At 46.0% G+C, this 12,214-nt stretch overlaps 1 protein-coding gene across 4 annotated transcripts in view; it reads left to right on the top strand.

Annotated features, from left to right (window-relative positions):
• LNX1 (ligand of numb-protein X 1) overlaps positions 1-12,214 on the top strand; it is a 243,102-nt gene that overhangs the window by 208,458 nt on the left and 22,430 nt on the right. For all 4 annotated transcript variants that reach the window (XM_063401934.1, XM_063401936.1, XM_063401935.1 and 1 more), the window contains one exon: positions 7,366-7,503. In XM_063401934.1, coding sequence (XP_063258004.1) covers positions 7,366-7,503 — 138 coding nt within the window. The remainder of the gene's footprint in view (positions 1-7,365; positions 7,504-12,214) is intronic.

Genomic DNA, 12,214 nt, shown 5'->3' with positions numbered 1-12,214 from the left:
TCTTCAAACCAGGCCAGGAGGTGCACCCACTCCCCGCTCAGCCAGGGCACTATCCAATTCTCTTCTGACGAATCCAGCTTCCTGTCCCGGGGTGCAGTATCCCCCAAAAAAACCTCCCAGGATCCACGGGGGCGGCCCTGCCCTATCTGCATATCCAAATGCATATGCATTTGTCCTGGTCATAGCCGAAGTTACTCTTGCTAAATGAGGTAGTTACAAAGGACAATAGGGCTATCTAGGTGTGGGCAGCTTCTTTTCACATTTCAATTAGGTAGGGAAAAGTTGCCAGGCAACTTTCCTTCAGGGCAGCTCTCCCTGCTCAGATTGTCTGGGGTGTGGGGGGTGTTACTCTAGCCAGGGGAGGGTCAGTTGTGGGGTGGTTGTTTTGTTGTTTTGTTTTTTTGGTTTTTTTTTTTTTTCCTTTCGTTCATAACAAATCCCTCCTCTATTTCTTTGATCGGGCTGTAGCCCGCATCAACTTGCAGCTTCCTACTGTGTATCCTCTCAGTAGACACTGCTCAAAGAAATTTAGGAGTTCTCTAGGGGAATTGCCCAGCGGGAGACTGAGCAGATGTGGGAGGGGTGCCTTTAAACTTGGTTTTTTTATCAGGAATTAAGACACACTGGATAACAATTTAACTAGGGATAGGTCTCTTGGTCTCTCAATTGTTATCTACGTAGAAGAGGTGGCAGGTGGTCCTGTTGGGTCTGGTTCGGCATCAGGGGCGGTACTGGTCCTGTGACTCCGGTAACGTGGGTCTGACTTCTCTCTGGAGTTCGCACTGCGGTATGTGTGGTGAGCAGCACCTGGAAGAGACTTTCATAATTTTCCTCTTTTTAGTTACAGAATTACAGAATCACTAGGCTGGAAGAGACTTCTAGGATTAAGTCTAACTCTAATTACAAGATGTCACTAAGTGCTACCTCTACTCTCTTCTTACACACATCTAGGAATGGTGACTTTACTACTTCTCAAGGCAGAATTTTTTTTTTTTTTTTTTTTTTTTTTTTTTTGGCACCGCTGAAGACTGTGTCTTCTTGTTCTATCAGTTGCTGCTTGAAGAACAAGACTCACTCTCACTTTACTATAACTACCTTTCAGGGAGTTGTAGTGATAATGTTACTTCTGAATCTCTTTTTCTCTAGGCTAAACAACTTCAGCTCTTCCAGCTAGTATTTATAGGGCTAGTGTTCTAAGCTTCTCACTAGCTTTGTTGCTTTCTTTTGACACGCTCAAGCATCTTAATGTCTTTTTTAAACTGAGGGGCTCAGAACTGGGCACAGTACTCAAGGAGTGGCCTCACCAATGCTAAGTGGCCTCACCAATGCTATGTGTAAGGAAAGGATGACCTTTCTGCTTCTGCTGGCCACATTATTCTCAATACAGCCTACAATATTGTTAGCTTTGGCCATCAGGGCATACTGCTGGCTCATATTTAGTTGGTTATCACCTAGCACTTTCAGGTCTTTTTCTGCTTGGGTACTGTCTAGCTACACTACCTTTAACTTGTAAGGTTGCAGGGGGTTATTGTGGCTAAAATGCAACACCTGGGATTTGGACTTATTAAACGTTATCTTCTTGGATTTTGCTTATCTATCTAATCATTTTAGGTTTCTCTACAGAGTCTTCTTACTCTCTAACAGATGGACACGTGCTCTCAGCTTAGTGTCATCTGTAAATTTACTAATGAAGGACTCAATACTTTCATCTGTGTTATTAATAAATATAATAAATAGAACTGGCTTCAGCACAGACTTTTGAGGGACACCACTGGTGGCTGGTTGCCTGCTGGATGCAGCACTATTCGTTACTACCCTCTGGGCTTGGGTATCTAGCCAGTTCTTAACTTAGCAAAGAGTGTTCTTGTATAAGCTGTGGGAAACAGTGTCAAAGACTTTGCTGAAGTCTGAATAGACAACATAAACAACTTTTCATGTATCTACCAGGCAGGTCACCTGGTCAGAGAAGGAGGCTAGTGGGGTCGAACACTACTTACTTCTCTTAAGCTCATGCTGGCTGGGTCTGATACTCTGTTTATCTCATCAGTGCTGCACAATAGCTCTCAGTATAAACTGCTTTATCATCTTACTCGGTACTTTGGTCAGGCTAACTGGCATATAATTACTAGGCTCTTCTCTACTCTTTATGAATGGGAATTACATTGGCTAGCTCTCAGTCATCTAGAACTTCACTAGTGAGTTGAGACTGTTGGTAGATGATAGAGTGGCTTTGCAAACTTATCAGTTAGCTCTCTTATCTCTTTGGGATGGATTTCATGTGAGTGGGCATTCAAGCAAATTACTACTTCTCTGACTACTTTGTTTTTGATAACAGGAGGACTATTCTGTTCTTTAAAAATATCTACTGACTTAGTATGACCACTGTCTTGAAGACAAGCTGTCTTCTCACTAAAGACAGCAGCAAAACAAAGCATAAAGCACTTCTGCTTTCTCTTTGTCTGCAATTACTAATTTTCTTCTTACTTTGAATCATGTTCTAGATTGGCTAGGGGTTCTCTAGCGAGAAACTGCATAGGGTGATTAATTCTAAGTCACTTGTGTTCATTATTTTAGAGTCAGTCAACTAGTGTTAAGTCTTCTGGCTTAGCAATTTTTCTTTTGCAGGATCAACCTTTTAGACTTCTTTTATTAGGGTAGCTGTTACTGCAACTGTTTGCAGGCAAGTTGGTTATCTCTTAACTACTGGGTCTAGTAGTTTTGAGAGGTAGACCGTAGACTTTGATTCTCACTATCAGGGATCTATAGTCTCTCATGCTTTGCTTTTTTTTTTTTTTTTTTTTTTTTTTTTTTTTTTTTTTTTTTTTTTTTTCTTGGTCTGAATTTTAGCTGGTGTCTATTAAGGGCATCTTATGGTCTCTTGGGTGTCACAGTCTATTTTTTTTATTTTTGCTATCTGGACTATCCGGGCTTCTTCTGGAGTGAACAGAACTATTAGAATAGAGTTTAACTCTCTCTAGAAATAACTATTTGGCCTCAGAAGCTGGTCTAGCTGGTTAGACATTCCAATGGGGTCTTCTACTAAACCCTCTCTCTTTCTTAGAGTCTTGGGCTTCAGGGGCTGTCAAAGGTGCATTTATAAATTTTAATCTTTTTAATTAATCTATAGGAACTTTTCTAAGGGGAAAGACCTCCTCTGTTCTTGGTGCTTTGGATTGGGTGTTGTAATCTGTCTCTTCCTCTAAAACATCAGGTAGAGGGAGCAGTAGTGGAGACAGGCCAAGAGAAACACTGGGCAGGGGTGGTTCCCACTCCCAAGTGGGGAAGTGAGGGTATCACAATTGGTGAAGGGGAACTGTTGGAGAGGTTAAGGAAGAGACTGGAGGTACAGCTGGGGTAGGAGGGAGAGTTTGCATATTTTCACATTTTCATTACTTATAGTTTTCTAGCCAGCAGGCTGCATAAGATAGTGGTTTTACATCAGGGTCTTCTTGGGCTTAGAGATGTTGGTTTAGAGTGGTTACACATTTACTGAATTCAGGTCTTACACTATGACTACTCTCTTTGTAATTTTAATCTCAGCTATATTCTTTTACTATAATATGTCATCTTAACTTTATCTGGACTCTTTGTGGTCTTTTAAGGATATTATTGGTCTGACAATTGTTCTAGGGGGATGTTAGGGAGAATCTTCTTTACTGTCCTTTTGGAAGGGTCTGCTTGTTTACTATAACATCATCTCAGTTTTTAGGCCTTAAAATAAAAGGAAAAACGAAGTACTTTAACAATGCTTCAATCTAAACTGGAATATTCTGATTGGCAATCTAAACTTTAAGATAACTAAAGGTTGTCTGATCTCTCACAACTAAACATTCTGAATCTCTTTGCTGAACTTTAAAGGGTCAGAATATAATTTCTTGGCAACCCACTTTTTACACTTTTTCGTCTGTCTCTTTTTAAAATTCTCTCTTGGCTATGACACAACTATGAATCACACCCATTGTTTTCTGCTAAGGGTATCTCTCTTAACTTTTCGACTTAAGTCTGAACTTCTTTCTAGGCTTTCTAGGCTTGGACCCCTGCTGAGTCTTGTTTGAACTCTCTAACTTCACAAGGCTTAGGAGGCTTGATCTCCCTGCCAGGTTGAGGTCGAACGTCCTGCCGAGCCTCACACCTGAACTCTGGCCAAGCCCCCCTTGCCCCCTAGGCTTAGGAGACTCGAACTCCCTGCCGGGGTGAGGTCGAACGTCCTGCCGAGCCTCACACCCGAACTCTGGCCGAGTCCCCTTCGCCTCCCTTTCCTACAAGGCTTAGGAGGCTTGAACTCCCTGCCAGGCTGAGGTCGAACGTCCTGCCGAGCCTCACACCTGAACTCCGGCCAAGCCCCCCTTGCCCCCTAGGCTTAGGAGACTCGAACTCCCTGCCGGGGTGAGGTCGAACGTCCTGCCGAGCCTCACACCCGAACTCTGGCCGAGTCCCCTTCGCCTCCCTTTCCTACAAGGCTTAGGAGGCTTGAACTCCCTGCCAGGCTGAGGTCGAACGTCCTGCCGAGCCTCACACCTGAACTCCGGCCAAGCCCCCCTTGCCCCCTAGGCTTAGGAGACTCGAACTCCCTGCCGGGGTGAGGTCGAACGTCCTGCCGAGCCTCACACCCGAACTCCGGCCGAGTCCCCTTCGCCTCCCTTTTTGTTTATCTGGCTGCTCTTTTTGTTTGCCTTTTTTTGCTCATAAATCTTGCTTTCCTTCTTGCTTGCCTGTCTGCTTTCTTGTCTGTTTCCTCACCTTTATGCCTGCTTTCCTGCTTGCTAATGATATCTTACTTGCTTGCCCGGATATGCTTAAACTCTCTTGGGGACAGCCCACCTGCCTCCTGGGACATCATGCCCTATCCTGCCAGGGACTTCCCACTTGCCCTATTAGGGATCTTCCTTGCCTGCCTGTCAGGGCATCCTGCCCTGCCCGAGACTTTCTACCTGCCCTGCCAGGGACTTTTTCTCACCTGCCTACTGGGGCATCTTGTTTTGCCATGCCGGGGACATTACCTTGCACCTGGTCTGCCGGGGATCTTTCCTCGTCTGCCTGATGGGGCATCTTGCCGTGCCAGGGATCCTCTTTCAATTCCCTTCTGGAGCAGCCCTGCCAGGGACCTCTCACCTGCCCTGCTGAGGATCTTCTCTCATCTGCCTTCTGGAGTAACCCTGCCAGGGGCCTCTCACTTGCCCTGCTGGGGATCTTCTCTCGCCTGCCTACTGGAGCATCTTGTCTTGTTATGCCAGGGACATTACCTTGCACCTGCTCTGCCGGGGATCATCCCTCGCCTGCCTGATGGGGCATCCTGCTGTGCCAGGGATCTTCTTTTACTTGCCTTCTGGAGCAGCCCTGCCAGAGACCTCTCACCTGCCCTGCTGGGGTCTCCTCTCACCTGCCTTCTGGGGCAGCCCTGCCAGGGACATTACCTTCCCTGTTGGGGATCTCTCATCTGCCTTCTGGGGCAGCCCTGCCAGGGACATTACCTTCCCTGTTGGGGATCTCCTCTCATCTGCCTTCTGGGGCAGCCCTGCCAGGGGCCTCTCACCTGCCCTGCCGAGGATCTTACCTCACACCTCAAGAGCCTTTGAGCCTTTGCGCGCTCGATGGGGCCCTCCCCCAAGGAGGCGCCTCAGTCACTCTTCTATGCCATTCGCTTCCCGCCCGTTCTCGGCCGGCACCCTCTCGGGAGACCGGAAACGCGATACTAGGGGGTCCACTTTCGCTCTGGGGGTCCGAGCTGCCGGCCCCCATCTCACTCAAGCACTCATTCACTCGCCTCCCATTTCCGCCACGGATTTATCTCACCCATCTGGCGTTCTTCTGCTTTGCTTGGTCTCACGATGATCCCAGGGCCGATCCTGCGTTCTTCTGTGCTGCTTGGTCCCACGCTGATGCCAAGGTCCGGGGGTAGCCAGCGATTCCCAAGGATCCCTCGAAGCAGATGATCGTCTTCTTCGGGGGTGGTCCTTTGTGGGCATGGCTATCCCGGACGAGTCCCCAATTGAAAAGAACAGGGCATATGCCTTTATTAATATTCAGCTCTTTATTAAAGTGATCAGCTCATTATTAAAATCATCAGCAGGATTGCAAAGTCCAATCGGAGTTTTCCACACTACTGCAGCCATCTGAAGGAGCAGGTGCTGTCCCAGTGGATGCTGAGTCTTTGTTCCCATAGAAACAGCTGGCAGTTCTCTCTGGTCAACCATCAGAAGGCAGAGCATTGGCAGTCAGCTCTTTGCCCTCAGGGAAAAGTTTCAAGAGTTTCCCATTCTCTACATCAGTCAGCTCAGCTGGCCGGTTCCCATTCCATTCAGGCTCCTCACAGGTCATGGCCAATCTTCAAACCAGGCCAGGAGGTGCACCCACTCCCCGCTCAGCCAGGGCACTATCCAATTCTCTTCTGACGAATCCAGCTTCCTGTCCCGGGGTGCAGTATCCCCCAAAAAAACCTCCCAGGATCCACGGGGGCGGCCCTGCCCTATCTGCATATCCAAATGCATATGCATTTGTCCTGGTCATAGCCGAAGTTACTCTTGCTAAATGAGGTAGTTACAAAGGACAATAGGGCTATCTAGGTGTGGGCAGCTTCTTTTCACATTTCAATTAGGTAGGGAAAAGTTGCCAGGCAACTTTCCTTCAGGGCAGCTCTCCCTGCTCAGATTGTCTGGGGTGTGGGGGGTGTTACTCTAGCCAGGGGAGGGTCAGTTGTGGGGTGGTTGTTTTGTTGTTTTGTTTTTTTGGTTTTTTTTTTTTTTCCTTTCGTTCATAACACTTGCTTATGCTCTTTCTCTATGCTCTGCTGCAGTAGGATTTTATTTCTCAAAATAAAATCTCTTTTCTCCCTTTCTTTAAGCTTCCTTACATTTGTCATGCTCATTGCATGCAGATGGACTTAATTACATTGTTAATTCCCCACTTTCACTGGGCAAGGGGTAAGCACATGTAAGGGGTAAGCACAGGGTTTGAGGGTTAATTGTCTTTTCAACTTTCCTATCCATTGGGCAGCAACAGCCTGGTTGTCTGTCTGTCTGTCGCTCTACCATGGCAGGCAAATTGCTGTTTTGCAGGGATATACACAAGTATAGGTAAGAGCTGATGAGCACTCACTGTGATGGATCACTGCTTCCAGCCAAATTGGGGGCAGGTAGAAAGGATTTTTTTAGAGTTAGCACCAAATTTTCAAGAGAAATATGAAATAGCTGGCAGTAAACTTTTATGAACTTCATTGACCTGAACTGATGCTACTGCTCTGTCATAGCAACCTCATTAATGGGAAATCCAACTGGTGTTTAGGTGGTTCCTGCATTTCATAGGCACTGTGGGGCTGAGGTGCAGGGGTTTGTTGCACTGGGGATTCACACTGTGCTCCTCCCGCAGGCCAGCGAGAAGCAGGTTCACTTCGTGGTGTCACGGCAGACCAGGCAGCAGACCCCCGACCTCCTGCAGGAGACGGGCTGGAGTTACAGCGCCGGCAGCTCCCAGCCTTGTCCCGCCGAGAGGAACAACCCCGGCAAGGTGAGGGCGCTTGTGTGGTTTCTCTGCCATCCATGGGACAGCGGAATGGGTGGGCAGCTAGTGTTTCATGTCTAAGGGTGTTATCTCTGGGCTCTGTCACCAGAAAAAGTATGTCTTACTTGGCAATGGAAACACAAAAGCTGTGTTTTACTCATTATTTATCCACTGGTTCTGTCCTGCCTCTGCCTGGCATGGGGAGGGGAAGAGAAGGCAATGGGCAGTGGTGGGGCAGGTGCTGATGTGCGTGGCCATGGCCACAGATCTGACCACCAGGGTGACCCATCAGAGGACAATGCACTCCAATAAAAAGAAAATTTTTTCTAAAGCTTCTCCATCTGTAGTGTAGTCTTCAGACACAAAGCTTTCACATGCTGGTGTCGTGGTTGGGGGGGGAGGTAAATTCCTCCAGGGAGATGTAGGCAGTCCAATCAGTGATCAGCTTTTCTGCTGGCACCTGAGTTAGTCACTCAGAAGTTTAGACACGCCTCTGAAGACACAAAGAGTTAAAAGCAAGAGTCTGAGGGGCTCAGCCTCTTTTTCAGATCCTAGTTTTCAGCAGAAAGACGTGTGAGGCCTTCCCCTGCCCGGCCACGAGGCTAGGTGAGAGAAGAGAAACACGTGGTCGGCTCAGGTAAGCCAGAGGCCCCAGGAGAGAAAAGAGAGAAGACAAGACTAGAACTGAGCTGCCCCGTCCAAGATAGAGGGGTAAAAAACTGTAAAAGTGCCTTCTGTGTGTGCTCACCCCCCTCCTCCCCCCCCCAAACTCCGAGAAAAGTTACCCAGCCGTGTAAGGGTTTGCCGAACCTAGGAGTGCCTCAGCCTGCACCCTGCCGAGGAGAAACTGTTAACCCTTGCTTAGCAGAAAGAAACTTTTCTTAGACATTGATTCTCATAACTAGTAGTTTTCAGAGAGAAAGAAGCAGCCTGAGACCGAAATGATAAAGCATGATTAGAAAGAACTCAATAGAAGAATGAGAAGAGTAGCCTTAGAGCTAGACTTTTCTTGCATAATGTCAGCCATAGACTGAACTTGAGTCTCTTTTGAACATAAACTGCATTTTTTGAGTAGATGCAGCTGGCCCTTGCTTTTACTACAGTGACTAGCACTTAGAAGAGTAGAGCAAGCAGAGAAAAAAGGGGGAGAGTGAAGTAGTGCCCTCTGCCCTCAGGGCAGACCTCCTCCTAAAACCCCAGCCCCTAGGTAAAAAGGAGGAGAGCTTAGCATGCAGCATCCTTAAAAAGCCCTGTATGTAGTTTTAGCCTATGAGACAGCAGTGAGAGCGCTAAACCTAAGAAAAAAGAGAGTGTCACCTTAGCAGACTTCTCCGGGCAGTGCTATAAGTGACATGAAAACACATAAGGAGTGAACCCCTGTTTTCTAAAGAACAGTTTGTAGTGCGAGAGAGACTCCTCTTTCCCTTGCTAAATTAAAGATTAGTTTTTTTGAGTAGTGATTGTTTGATTTAAAACCCAGAAGTTAGTCTGTGAAAAGTGATGAGTAGAAAAGTAAAAAACTGAGAGAAGAAATGTTCTAAGAAGTTTTTATTTCTGTCTCTGTGTGTGTTTAAGTGTATTTCTGTCCCTGTTCTTATGTAATTAATAAAGTTTTAGTGAGTTTTTTTTTTTTTGTTTTCAAGATTTAAGCCTGCTCTGCTCTGTTCCTAATCACATCCCACAAGAGTTGTTAGAAAAAAAACATATATTCATGAGTGCACTAACATCTAGCCAGTGCTAACCCATGACATTCATGGTTCCCTGACCGGGAAATCGAATCGAAAAGAATAATAGAATGAAAACTGTGAGATAAGATCAAAGAGGAACAAGAGCAAAGCATGAATTAAGTAATGATGTAAATTTATAGATGTAATGTTAGTTGTTACTTTAAGACAGTGTGTCCTCAGAAGCGAGGGGTAGAGACTGTCGTGGTTGGGGGGGGAGGTAAATTCCTCCAGGGAGATGTAGGCAGTCCAATCAGTGATCAGCTTTTCTGCTAGCACCTGAGTTAGTCACTCAGAAGTTTAGACACGCCTCTGAAGACACAAAGAGTTAAAAGCAAGAGTCTGAGGGGCTCAGCCTCTTTTTCAGATCCTAGTTTTCAGCAGGAAGACGTGTGAGGCCTTCCCCTGCCCGGCCACGAGGCTAGGTGAGAGAAGAGAAACACGTGGTCGGCTCAGGTAAGCCAGAGGCCCCAGGAGAGAAAAGAGAGAAGACAAGACTAGAACTGAGCTGCCCCGTCCAAAATAGAGGGGTAAAAAACTGTAAAAGTGCCTTCTGTGTGTGCTCACCCCCCTCCTCCCCCCCCCAAACTCCGAGAAAAGTTACCCAGCCATGTAAGGGTTTGCCGAACCTAGGAGTGCCTCAGCCTGCACCCTGCTGAGGAGAAACTGTTAACCCTTGCTTAGCAGAAAGAAACTTTTCTTAGACATTGATTCTCATAACTAGTAGTTTTCAGAGAGAAAGAAGCAGCCTGAGACCAAAATGATAAAGCATGATTAGAAAGAACTCAATAGAAGAATGAGAAGAGTAGCCTTAGAGCTAGACTTTTCTTGCATAATGTCAGCCATAGACTGAACTTGAGTCTCTTTTGAACATAAACTGCATTTTTTGAGTAGATGCAGCTGGCCCTTGCTTTTACTACAGTGACTAGCACTTAGAAGAGTAGAGCAAGCAGAGAAAAAAGGGGGAGAGTGAAGTAGTGCCCTCTGCCCTCAGGGCAGACCTGCTCCTAAAACCCCAGCCCCTAGGTAAAAAGGAAGAGAGCTTAGCATGCAGCATCCTTAAAAAGCCCTGTATGTAGTTTTAGCCTATGAGACAGCAGTGAGAGCGCTAAACCTAAGAAAAAAGAGAGTGTCACCTTAGCAGACTTCTCCGGGCAGTGCTATAAGTGACATGAAAACACATAAGGAGTGAACCCCTGTTTTCTAAAGAACAGTTTGTAGTGCGAGAGAGACTCCTCTCTCCCTTGCTAAATTAAAGATTAGTTTTTTTGAGTAGTGATTGTTTGATTTAAAACCCAGAAGTTAGTCTGTGAAAAGTGATGAGTAAAAAAGTAAAAAACTGAGAGAAGAAATGTTCTAAGAAATTTTTATTTCTGTCTCTGTGTGTGTTTAAGTGTATTTCTGTCCCTGTTCTTATGTAATTAATAAAGTTTTAGTGAGTTTTTTTTTTTTTGTTTTCAAGATTTAAGCCTGCTCTGCTCTGTTCCTAATCACATCCCACAAGAGTTGTTAGAAAAAAAACATATATTCATGAGTGCACTAACATCTAGCCAGTGCTAACCCATGACAGCTGGCCTGAAAGGTTCCCCATAGCTACTTGAAAATTATGGTCATTATTAGGCTGTTGCTCATTTATTAAAGTGCCCATGCCCTGATCCAGCTGGCAGTTTGGCAGCAGACAGCAGCTGTGGTCTCCCTGGCTGCTGAGAGCACACGGACTTTCTGTGAAGCTTTAGACCCAGGCATGTTTGTTCTGCTTTGGCAGCACCTGGAACTTGCATGGTGTGGGGTCTGCAAGAGCTGCCAGAGTGCAGCACGGCTGGACCCAATGCAGGGTCACAGCACAGAGCAGCCAGCCCGCCCAGATAAGGCTGTGGGCACCAAACTGTCCCCCAGCTGCCCCTGTGAGCCCGGTCAGAGCTGGTGTTTAGTGCATCCAGACTGCAGTATTCTCTTTGAATAAGGCAGAGATGCTGATGCTCAAACGTATGAGGTTTTAAGTAGGAACCAATGCAGCTAGGGTTTTGAAGATATGTTTTCTGAGCTTACTCAGTGTTCTTCTTTCCACTTGAGAGCAAAGCATGTCCTTGCAGGAACTGAGTTTGTTTATTTCACTAAATTTGAAGTCACATATCTGGCTAATTTACATTAATCACTCTGAGTGTCACCACTTACACAAACCCATGCAAGCTTGACCCTGGCCACCGGTGCCAGGGGTGTATCAGGGAGGTGTGCAGGCAGGGCTGAAGTTCATCCTGCTTGATGGATAGCCAGTTGTGTCCTAAAGGGACCTCTAGACCAAATATCAGGTGCACAGCTGTCAGCTAGGAGGCAAGTCTGCCCCTGGATTTACAAATGTTAAAATATACCCATTTTTGCAGGTCTTTTAAAACTACACTATTCAGTGTTTTTATGTGTTAAAAATACTAGTATATATTTACCTATTTTTAGTTTTTCCTTTCCACAGAGTCGCAATCAGCTCTTGTTAGGTGGGATCAGATTAGCCGGAGCTAAAGCAGAAAACAGTCAGTGTTCAGTAGCTACTACCAAGTAGTGCCCAACATATCATGCATCTGCAAGGCATTACTTTCTAATGAAGCTATGATTTCCTTAGGAAGATATGTGTAGGACAGAAATTAGCTTGTGTTGCTACTGTATGCTTCCTAGGGAAGATCCAAGCACCTGCTAACTCCGCCATGTTGGTCTGAGTAATTGATTGATACCACATGGGATTATATGGTAACAGGACCTCTCTGCCCTGAGATCCTCATTTTCTCTTCCTCTACTACGGGGTGTTGGATGGGAGTTCATGGTAAGTCAAACAATATTTTGGGTAGCTGTGAGATTGAAGGCATAATGTTGGCTTTGTAGCAGTCCTTTAAAGACTAATGAGTAAATGCTATAAAGACTAATGAATCTTCTCTAGTTGGATAGGCCACAGCTTTTGAGGAGATTTCCAGTTTTCCACAAGAGATGAGTACTGCAAAAGCACA

This window comes from Prinia subflava, chromosome 7, assembly GCF_021018805.1.
Source record: "Prinia subflava isolate CZ2003 ecotype Zambia chromosome 7, Cam_Psub_1.2, whole genome shotgun sequence".
In the NCBI taxonomy this organism is placed as follows: Eukaryota; Metazoa; Chordata; class Aves; order Passeriformes; family Cisticolidae; genus Prinia; species Prinia subflava.
The sequence above is the reverse complement of the archived record's forward strand: the minus strand, read 5'-3'. Positions and strand labels throughout refer to the sequence as shown.